This window comes from Mesitornis unicolor, unplaced genomic scaffold, assembly GCF_000695765.1.
Source record: "Mesitornis unicolor isolate BGI_N332 unplaced genomic scaffold, ASM69576v1 scaffold47581, whole genome shotgun sequence".
NCBI lineage: Eukaryota > Metazoa > Chordata > Aves > Mesitornithiformes > Mesitornithidae > Mesitornis > Mesitornis unicolor.
In genome coordinates, this window is record NW_010165335.1 from 3,666 (window position 1) to 15,148 (window position 11,483).

At 37.0% G+C, this 11,483-nt stretch overlaps 1 protein-coding gene across 2 annotated transcripts; it reads right to left on the reverse strand.

Moving 5' to 3' along the window:
- Positions 1-5,701: 5,701 nt before the first annotated feature.
- Positions 5,702-11,067, reverse strand: TCEB1 (transcription elongation factor B (SIII), polypeptide 1 (15kDa, elongin C)). Of its 2 annotated transcripts, XM_010194587.1 has the most exons (3): positions 11,006-11,067; positions 8,974-9,117; positions 5,702-6,136 (listed from the first exon to the last, which is right to left on the reverse strand). In XM_010194587.1, exons 1-3 carry the CDS (start codon positions 11,007-11,009, stop codon positions 5,946-5,948), a joined length of 339 nt encoding a protein of 112 aa, XP_010192889.1. In that variant the 5' UTR covers positions 11,010-11,067; the 3' UTR covers positions 5,702-5,945. The 2 variants fall into 2 exon arrangements, with proteins under 2 accessions (XP_010192889.1, XP_010192890.1); XM_010194588.1 differs by lacking the exon at positions 11,006-11,067 and having other exon boundaries at positions 5,924-6,136; positions 8,974-9,121.
- Between the last annotated feature and the right edge of the window lie 416 nt (positions 11,068-11,483).

An 11,483-nucleotide genomic window follows, 5' to 3' on the forward strand; every position in this document is an offset into this window, starting at 1 on the left:
CACTGTGCCAACTTCCTCCACTCCTGCCTGTTTAAAGGAGGGCACTGGGCCTAAAAGGTCTGTGGAACGGAGATCTTCTGATAAGCACAAGCTTGATGCACCTGCAGAGAACACCATCTAAGGATGCAGAATCAAACCAAGACAAGATTATATCAAGAATATAACAAAAATAAATTGCATACGTAGCTAAAAATAAAAAATATCCTAAACTTGGAAAATGCCTTTGAGCTGCTTTTATTGCTGTTTTGTTCCTTAGTGATAATGTAGTTTTTTCGTCATTGGCATGTTCCATTTTCATCTCGAAGCTGAAGTTTTACTTTATTCCTGATCTGCTGCAAGTGCAGTGCCTGCAGAAGAGGGTAATCTTGTTCTCAGATCTCACATGTTTCCATTTCTTCTCTTGTATAGCATTTGACAATTTTGTAACCATTGTGGCTTTCAGTTTATCCACAGGAGGACTAAACTACTAAAATAATTTTCCATCAGATCAGAATAATAATCTGTCCTGTTATGTGGACACACAGCTGTTATAATTACTGCAGGGGAAGGAAGACATGCGGCCAGGGAAGGCAGTGGAATTGCCAGGTTTAGTAATATGCTGTAATTACCAATTTGTAGTAATTACCAAGCCATGTTTTTTTGGCGCCAGTAGTCCTCTAACTCTTTAAAATGCTGTAAAGATAAATACCTATAAAGATAAAAGCTGTAAAAAAATTAAAATACGAGCATTGTGTAGGACCTATATTCAATTAAATAAAATAATGTAATAAAAAGTGCAAGGTTATGTAATTATTAAAAGTTCTTTCACATCAAAAGCATGTTTCCAGAGCCCATGTGAGCAGGTTGATTACTGCGTCTCATCAAATACAAGGGTTCAGACACTGCTCAGTGAAAGACAAGACTTCACGTGGGATACAACAACCACGAAGCAGAACTATGTTAGGAAAACACAGCGGATGAGCTGTACCTGGAATATTTCAGTTAAATGTACTCAGAGAGTTCTCTTGTTTTGTCATAGTTGTTTATTAAATCAAATGTTTTTCATTATTTAAGTGCTCTGTGACAAATCTGAAAGCAGCTTAAATGTTAGTGCGATATTGATGTATCGTTTACATGTTTCAAGGAGTTTGCTACAAATAATTCTAACTCAAATAAAGTGTCATGCCTGGAAAACATCGTATGTCAATTTAAGATGGGAATGTGGGAAGTTTTCCCTGGATAAGAAGAGAAATAAAATCCTTTAAGCCAAATGCATTTAGATTTTAGGTGTTTTTGAGGCTTGGTGATACCAGCCAAACCTGAGAACTATTTATGCATGAGTGAATTAACCTGCAGAACAAGCACCCCATTGTTTTACTAGACAGAGTAACAAGAATTTATAGCTACCTAAGACATGAATTATTTATTACTTATGTTTTTGTGTAGTGGTGATTTTGGAGATGAAGGTTTTCTGTTACTCAGTGAAAACAGGTTACCAGTAATATTGTTTTCATGGGAAGAAAAGCCTTAGCTATGAATTCTCATCTGAAAAGGCAGTTTTAAATTTGAATTAACATTAAAGGAATTGACAGTATTTGTTTTTAACTTCAAAGTAACTTCTGGTTGAGGAAAGAAATTGGCAACAAATAAATAAGGAGTAGCATTAATCCATGCCTGTATTCCCAAAAAACTCATCTCACAAAACTATTCTGAAAACCAGTAACTTTGGCATTGTACAGTAAGGTTTTTACTTATCTAAAAACTCTCAAGCTGTTCCTTTTACCCACCTGAGATGCAGTATGTATTTCAGGGGCAATGTTAACTTAATTTTCCAATTCTACCCTCGACAAAGTGAGGCTACAAAACATTGCATGATTAACATCTTGAAAACCATCTGAGGACTTGAGCTCAATAGGATAAAATGTTGAAGTACCCCATTTGTCTGAGAACAACCATGAGCTTGCATCTGATTCTTCTCCCACGCTACGTGGGAGGAAAATCCTGTATTCCGTAAACATAAAACAGTAATGTGGCAATGACAGAGAAAAATATCTTTTCTTTTTAATCTCAGTGACCTTTCGCCCACAGAAGAGAGATTGCACCATAACACCCGTTTTAGACAGAACATACTCAAGGCTTTACTTCATGACACGTAACACTTGTTAAAACTTGAATTAACAACAACTCACCGTTCTTTTCTCTGTGCTGCCCCAGCGATGACACTCAAACAAGCTTTTTAGACTGATAACAACAAAATCTACCGTGTGCTCTATTCTAGCTCTTCAAATCATTGTGCAACACATCAAGTTCACAGCACTGCTTTCTTCCCATAAAATCGCCACCTATTAAGCTACATTTAAAAAGAAATCCAACTCAAATGCAGTTTATTGTCAAAAAATCCTTCAGAGTTGAACTTCTTCCATGGGGAAAACTACCAAATGCCTTTTTTGCAAAGCTTTGGTCAATGTCTTTAAGAAATAGCATACTAGTTTAATTTTCAGGTCCGCTCAACCTTAAGATAATGAGTACCTGCTCCTTTTTCTCTCATTCAGGTGCTGAAATTAATTTTACAGCCTCCACCTTGAATTTTCAGCTAGGGAAACTTGCTGTTTCTCATTAGTACCCGCACATACTTTTGTTGACTCAGCAGTAGCTGTTACTCAAATTATACTGCAACATTTGAGACTTAAACAAAATTAGGAACACAAAACATGGACTGAAAAGTTAACTTTCCCATCCCATTAATTTCTCTGTCTACTTCATCATAAGCCAATAGACTTAGGCAGATGTTGGGAATCCTCTTGCAATGTGACAGTAAAAACAAGAAAAGGTGAAAATACCTAACTAGCCATTGCTGCAACTTATGCCTGTGAAATACGATATACAGCAGCAACCCTTTTTCCACGCTCACTGCCATTAATTAAGAAATGTGTTTTAGACATCGTGTTCAACACAGCATTGAGTATAGTGGCATGGTGAATCTTTATGGCGAATCCTCTTCAACCTCAAAACCAAAAAAGACTTTCATGTCTTGTGGAGCAGAGATCTGACCGTTCTGGCCGCAGAGACCATTTCCCACTGGAGACCATCAGAGACTTCTTCAGCAGCACACACAAACTCAAACGATGAAAAAACCACAACCCAGCAGGACTTTTCTCACTACTTACAGTTAGTAAAGAACCTGGAAGGTTTTGTGGCCAAATCAGTGGTTCAGTTTAAAATCTGAACCGTCAGATACAGGACAAGATACCTGTAGCCTTTTAAAATAACCCCTTCGAGGCTGTTCAGGAATACCATCTTTTTAATACTTGGTTGTTTCTGAGAATTGTGCATACCTGTAACTCAGAGGACCACAAAGATATCTCAACACTTCAAATTTATGAAAATCTTCAGAACTATGAAAATAAACCCTTACTTTTATGCATGCAGTTTCACCATTTTATTACCCAAACACTAATTATATTAGCAATTTGCTGACCACAGAACCATGAAAAATACATTTCTACGTGTGAATACTTGCTCTGTCATAAATCAACAAAAACACAGGTTTAAAAATTTTCAATTTTGAAATTTATTTAGAACTCAGGGGTTAAGCGTGATAAGTTTCCAATTGTCTGATAATAGCGTACCCATGTCACTGTCACGGAAATTGCACTAATTCTCTCTGCCCCCCTCCCCCTTAGAAATCTGCAGGTTAGTTTTCTTAACAGACGGTGGTTTTGCATATAGTGCGCTCTAGGACACTACTGCATTTCCTGAGTGTTCAAAGCTACTGTATGTTACATTAAGCTGAAGAAAAAACTATGAGATTATTATTCAGAACTAAACCAGCTACTTTACCTCACTGCTGAAGTACGGAATCATAAAATGCAACGTATCTTAACAGGAAATTGTGTTGGATTGCTTAAAAAATGAAAAAGTTTTTTAAAAAAATTAAAATTACATCCTTTTTACTTCGATTTTGAGCTTCACGTAATTAATCTCAAAACTATTAAAAATGGCTAAAGAACTTAAGACTCGCTCAGACTGAAATGTAGTTGGGACTAAAATATCCATGTTGGTATCTCCTTGACCTTTTAGGGTAATCCTAGCGGCTCTAACAGAAGCAGCATAACAGGGTATCTCTGGTTTGCGTTTTATCATTTCAGTGCTCTTGAAAACGAGTTACTAACAGCACTGAACAGAGTGCTTAAACATAGGATTTCAGACAATCACCTTGCAATGCACTTCAGCTTTATCGTGCAAAACCAATCTAGTCATTAACATCCCCACATTAATCACAATAAATTGTGCCAAGTACATTATGTGAATAAATGTCATCTAATCTATCAACACATTGACCAATGCCAGCTTGTCTATCAAGCATTGTTCAAGCTCAGAGTAAAATTTCGTTTCTCAGAACTTAACTCCTTCATGGGGAGACTGCATAGGCTATGAGAGTTACCAGCTTTTGTCCAGAAAAAAAATCTCTTCAAAGTTGTTTTTATGCTGGCAAACAGGTTTAGAGGAGTGTTTCAGCCCTCTAAATTCACCATGGGTTAATACATCAATAAAAAGGTCCCACCGTCTGGCAGTGGGATTTTTCCAGGAAAGACCAGAACCATTTCTTGATCCAAACAAAGCTGAAGCAGTGGCAGCTGATGGAAATGCTTATTATTTGTCATGATGCATTAGCTTTATTCTCATTTACAGATGATTTTGGTAGAAGGGTTCTTCAGGCTGTGGCTGAACAAAAAGCAACTTCTTCTCTCAAGTTTAATTTTTTTTTCCCTTTATGGAAAACTTGTTTTGAACAATGAATTGATAGTATAGGCAATTACCAGCAGGAACTACCAAGAGATTATGTGCTCCACTCCAGTATTATGTCAGTGGCTTGCCAATCCTTTTCCCCTAAAATATTTGTAAAAACATTGGAAATACCTATGAAATTTATAAAACAGCTCCTTAAACATCTGCTTAATGCCCTTTCCTTCAAATATAAAAGACCTCCACATTTCAGGGTCATCTTCTGTGGATGCAAGGGAGAGGTCAAGGAGGAGGTAAAAGATAGGATAATTGCTATCTTTTCAGTTGCTATGTTACAAAATTTAAATGACTACTACTCTAAAGATTAAATACAGACTTTACATAACAAATCACAACAATGGAAATAAACCATAACTGAAGCCATATAAAATCCGTATCAGGTCAAGTGACAGTACATTAAGAATAACCTTATATGTTATACAGAAGATAATATACAGAGATTGTAACAGTTATTTTCCCCCTTAAAAGCCACTGTCAGTAGGATCACAGTTTTACTGTACAGACAAGTGACTTGAATATTTGTAATTACTAACAGGGAAAATTTAGGTTATAAAAGAAAAATGTATCAACTACAACTTTACACGTCTATACTAGGATTTAAATTAAAAGCCTTGAGCATTCTCCTACATACTCCACTTTCAACCTAAACGGAATATCGCTGTCAGGATACAAACCTTAAGGAGGGCACTTCTAACCTAGTTTGCATAACTACGCTAAAGGACAGCTATCTTACAAAGGAGATTAAGTTCAGATGTTTAGAAACTTTAACAATAAGAGAAAGTTAGAAACCCTAAACAGCTACTTGTATTTAACTAGAATTACCTTTCAGAAAGCATGAGACTAAACTCCAGTATTTCCTATGGTCATTGTATTAAAAGAAAGTTCTACCACACCTAAAGGATAAGGCATAGCCATCTACTAATTGGCATATTTGTTTATTTGTCTCGGTTTGTGAAAAGGTCCTTATTTGTGTAAGCAGCAAAACAAACTTCAACTGAATGACCGCTATATGCAAAGGGACTGAAGACAATTGCCTCTGCAGTGAACTTTACAGTTCTCAACAGCACACACGCAACATGCTATCTGAAAAAAGTTACTAACTGAACTACATGTATTAAATACTGAAAAAGTTTTACATTTTTTATTATAATTTATTTTATTTAACAATCTAAGAAGTTTGCAGCCATCAGAAGTTCCAGTGCAATTTCAGGTGCAATTGGGAATTCAGGAATCTCCGTAGAGCTGTTAGTATAGCGGACCTTGTAGGTGAAATACATGCATACTTTGGATAGGACATGGGATGGGATCTCTCTAAAATTCACCTCATTTGTTTCATTTTCTGCAAACTGTCCTGTAGAAAAAAAAACAAAACACCACACCAAAAATCAGAATCTCAGTTCACTTCAAATTGAAACACTTTACCACACTAATACAAAACACACTAAATAGACTTGTGAAGTCCCATATTCCTGGAAATTAGATTCTTCAACATAAAGCAGGATGCGCCACATTCACAACCCTGAAGAATATTAAGAATCTTTGAATTACAAAATGTTTATTTTGGCCACAGCCTTTTAACAATATTATGAACAACTACACCAGAATTTTAGGTTTAATTCTGATGCTTGCTTGATAGGTGCTTTAAAACTGTAGCGTGCTCAGCTCTAAAGGACACAGTTTAAAACAATGTTTAAAAGAAAACCAACAAATAAAAAACCCCCAAAATAACAACCAGGTTTTGATCCAGATTTCTAGCTGTCTTTGCCCAGGGAAGTTGTGGATGCTCCCTCCCTGGAAGTGTTCAAGGCCAGGTTGGATGAGGCTTTGAGCAACCTGGTCTGGTGGGAAGTGTCCCTGTCCATGGCAGGGGGGTTGGACTGGATGATCTTTAAGGTCCCTTCCAACCCAAAACATTGTTATTCTATGAAAAAAAAAAGTTTATAGGTGTTCCATATGTGCATATGCACACTTAGCAGGAGTGCCCTCTGTGATCCCACTAGCTTTGAATTTCTGAGTTTCAGGCAGATTTGACAGAGGGTTGAAACCTCAAAGATGTATTAACTTGATAAGCTGTGAAAACAGGCAGGCAGAAGGGACAAGGAGGTAAGGTTACACATAGTATGAGTTTATCCCTATTAGATATTGAAGAATTTATGCCAAGCTCAAGTCTCAGAAAACCAAATTTTGGTTTGAAATTAGCTTTGAAATTTGAAATTTGCTTTCTATAGTGCCTATAAGCATGAAACTTGGATGATATTAAGTCATCCTGTGGTTAGTCCCAACAGCCTTTCTACAGTTACCTTTGTCCCTCTTTTCCTTATCTCTCTGGACTTTCACCTCATTAAACTGAAAGAAAATACCAAAAAACCTGAACATTTACTCAGTATTTATGGGAGACCTAGCAATGTTTGATTCCCATTATTTCTACAGGAATCCTCTTCTAACTACAAAGCAGAGCTATTTACTAATGTCTACACACATTTGTGCAGAAATATCTGCATGCGCTGAAGCCAATCTGGCTTGAATTCTGGTACAGGAACAGTAGGAAGCAAGAGAAGAAGTGTTTGCATATTGGCAGCGTCATGGTACTGAACCAGAGAACACTTACACATCAATGACATTATGACCTTACTGAACTAGACAGCAAGAGTACTTTGCCTTGTGAACCCATGTATCTTGCTAGTTATTATACAAAATATTCTTGAATGCTAACTCCTTTACAGACTAAGTTTTCTAAGCAGGCTACTTTGTCTTTTATTCCTTCATATTGTTTCTGGAACAGGTCTTGTAACTACTCTTCCTCTTACATGTCTGGGAGGTTGACATGCAGCGTATCACACAAAACAGACCTGCGACATATTTTCAAATGCAACCATTACAGTGACATTTAGGAGAACATTAAGCTGAAAATTTTACTTGCTCAGTTTGCCCAACTATTACTAGTTTTAAAAGACATTAAGCAAATAGATCTCTCCGGTGAACCCCCTTGACAGAATCTAAAAGATAATATAAGAATTACCATATTCAGACCAGAGCTCGATGTAGTCAACACTGCCCAACACTCAAGTGGCCAAAGGTAAAGGTACACATGATTAGAGAAGAGGGAAAGCGCGTGTGTTAACCTGTTCTATCCTCTACCTTTTCGGTCTTCAAGAATTAGTCCAGACACTTCATAAACCAGAGGTAGTCTTATATATTCAGTAACATGAGGCCTTTATCTTCTATAAGTTTACCTACTTTCCTCTCAAACTAAAGCTAACTCAGGAACTCCTTGCCACAGGATCTTGTGAACATGTGGCCTAAACCCCAGTCAGCAGCTAAGCACCACACAGCCACTTGCTTGCTTCCCCCCACAGTGGGACAACGGAAGAGGACAGGAAGAGTAAAAGCAAGACAACTTGTGGGTTGAGATAAAAAATTGCTTAAAAATCGAAAGACAAGTGGAAAAAGAGATAGGAAACATAACTGATGCAAAGGTAATTACTCACCACCTCCCATGGGTAGACTGATGCCCAGCCAGTTCCCAAACAAAAGATGGCTAACCTCCCTACACCCTTCCTCTTCTTTTTTACTTCCAAGCATAACAATATACAACGTGCAATATCTTTTTGGTTAGTTTGGGACACCTGCCCAGTTGTGTTCTCTCCCAACCCCTTGTACACACCCCTGCCTATTCACTGGGTGCAGGGAACAGTGAGAACAGCGAAGGCCTGGACACTGTGCAAACACTGCTCAGCAACAGCTAAAACACTGGTATGTTATTGGCACTGTTTTGGTCAGATTTAAAACACAGAAAAGCAGGACCTGCTAGGAAGAAAATTAACCCCATACCAGCCATACTGAATACTAGAAGTTCCACCATGGAGGGTGCAATAAGGAACTACCAACGCTTGTTTGTCTTGAACTTGACAGCTACATGTTTTATGTGATACCCTCAAGTTGTCATACTATGGGAAATGAGTAGTAATGACACTAAAAAAAGTCTGCTAACTGTCCAGAAGCAGAGTGCAATTATGTGTCTGGTAGTACAATACCCCACAGAGGTGGACTGTTCCACTGGAAACAGGAACTAGTCAGGATTTGGAAAATTTAACTTTTATTCTAACTTTCTTTCACTGCATGACATAAGTTCAAACCGTCCAAAAGTCAAAGCAAAGGACATAAATGTACTAAATGTTTTGTGCCTACCTGGTCCACTTAACATAGCTTTTATTGTTCCTGATGTTAATGCATGCTCTCTTTTTACAATGAACTCATGGCCATCGGAGGATATTAACTTCACATACATAGCATCTGGGCCCTCACAGCCACCGTATGTTTTCTCTTCTCCATCTGTAATGGAAAACAGATTAACAATTTCAGAACACAAGGACTGATTCACATCAGAACACAAGCTGCAGTCTCTTCTATTACTATGCTTGCAGAAGCTCATACAACCAGAAATAAGACAAGCATTTTGCATCTTTGAAGATGACTTTTCTGAAGTGCTCAGTAATCTGTTTTAAAGTAATAATTTTTGAAAAGTAGGGATTTTTTTAAAATTAACTCCTCTCATTTCTCCATCAATAAATTCTGACATGATTTCTAAAATCTACTCAAGGATGAAATTTTCCTTTACACATTCTCAAGTGACTTGAACATGCTACTGCTTCCTTCCATAAGGCTGTTGCCATGCTTATCATAACAATACTTACCAAAATTACCTAAATACATATCTAATATTTCAACATACAGACTGCAAGGAAAAAGAGGTTTTTGAAGCCTGGGTAACAATAAAAGCAGTCAGTATTCCTGTACTGAAGAAATGACATAGAATAGGATTCATCTTCCTCGACTGCTCCTCCAGACCCAGAACCATACAGTGTTAGTGCACACCCATGCTGTGACCTTTGGTGGACAACAGAGAAATTGCAAAAGCACCAAAACCAAGGAGATTTGGAAATTCTCCCCACAGCAGTTCTGATGGTGCATTTTCTGTTTCCCTTCTCCCTTCTGTCTCGCTATATACCCGCTTTCTACTTCGTTTCTCTGTAGGCCACTATCACACTTCCCTTTTTGTTCGTTCATTTATTCTTTCCTAACATCACTATCTTTAAAAGTTGAAGAAAACATTACTGTTTTCACCACTGCGCTGGTCACCCTGTGCAGTCTTAACACTTTCCCCATCTTGCACCTGTCTTGCCCATTTAAGCAGCATGCGCTCCGGGGTACAAACCACTCTCTACTTTGTGCCTATACCGTGCTTATCACAATAGGATACCATGGCGCTAAGGAGACTGTCTCTGTAGTTGGTCTTTATAAGTTCCTGTAAACTTTTTAGAGTAATAAAGACTGCAATAATATTAACATATTTTTGAAAAAAGCAGTTTAAACTCCACCCCACTAAATATACAATTAGTATCAAATTAAAACTGAAAAGTTAATGCCTTCTTTCAAATACTGCATTTCATAAGGAACTAATATAGCAAGTATTGCTAGAATGCCATTAAAAATACTTTAATTTGATACTACACACAAAATTTGATTTTCAGAATAGTATTAATCTTAACAGAAAGTAAGAAAATTAAAGTTCTAGAAGTTCTTCCAGCTTAGAAAAGAGTAACAGAAGAGACCTGTACACTTCTAGAAAAGTAATATACTGCCAGTGTTTCATGATCATATGCAGAAGTACAGAAGACAAAACAGATACAGGCTACAAATTTGAGATCTGATTGTTAGTATTGTATCTCCTTCTGACAAAGTAAAGAACAGAAATTATATTAATTATATTAGAATGAGTACCTTGTATTGCATCTAGTGTTACAGCAAACATAACATTCCCCCAATCAGGTTGCTTTGTGAATCTGAAGTTACAATTGAATTATCGTGTACTTATTGCCAATTTTAGTAAAATACTGCTGGCACTAAAGATGATAAAATACATTCAGAAAAAATACAGATAAAACCAGAATCCGTCCAATCATGTTTCATGAACCAGTCATTTGCAGAGAGGCAGATACGACAGTTTCAGACATTTAGTCAGGTCATACACATATATACAGAGTAATTTATCGGAGAAAGCCAGTCCTTATTATGATCTCTCAGCCAGAATTCAACCACTGACCTTAGTTAACAAAAACAAAAAACCTGAAAACAGAACAGTTTTCTTCTACCAGTGTAAGACAGAAAATGCTTCACATGACAAGAAACAAAAAAAAGCCCTCCGAGATGATGAACTTACCCATTCTCTTCTTATAAAAAAATTTTTCTTTTCAACAGCAGCTTTTGCAATAGGAGCGTCTGAAAAAACAGAAGCAGCAATATTTTCAGTCAGTACCACAATCTCTTCAGTCAGCTTTAGTTATTAGCCTTTATATTATCATGAACACTCTTCAGAAAAGAATACGATGATACATAGTATGCAATGTTGATGAGCATTATGTTTTGAAAATGTTACATTCTGAAACTTACCTCTGCTGTCCAGAGATCCCTACGGTATTCAAGAATCACTAAATTTTATCCTACTTTGTAAAGAAGTTGATCCCCTAAACTTTTTAAAGGCCTCTGACTACAAAGCCAAAGTTACTTCAAGAGCATTCTGACTTTTACCACTATAGATACCATACATGCATTAGTACTGGGGAGGTAAAGAAAGCAAGTTATGTCACACTGCAAAAAGCACTTAAGACTGAATGGCTTATCTTTCTAGTGGGGGAAAA

Bases quoted from the DNA above. Each gene is read 5' to 3' on its own strand.
- TCEB1 (XM_010194587.1), bottom strand. The intron at 6,137-8,973 runs GTAGGCACAAAA...TTTTTTCTACAG, and splicing joins AGCTATGTTAAGTGGACCAG to GACAGTTTGCAGAAAATGAA.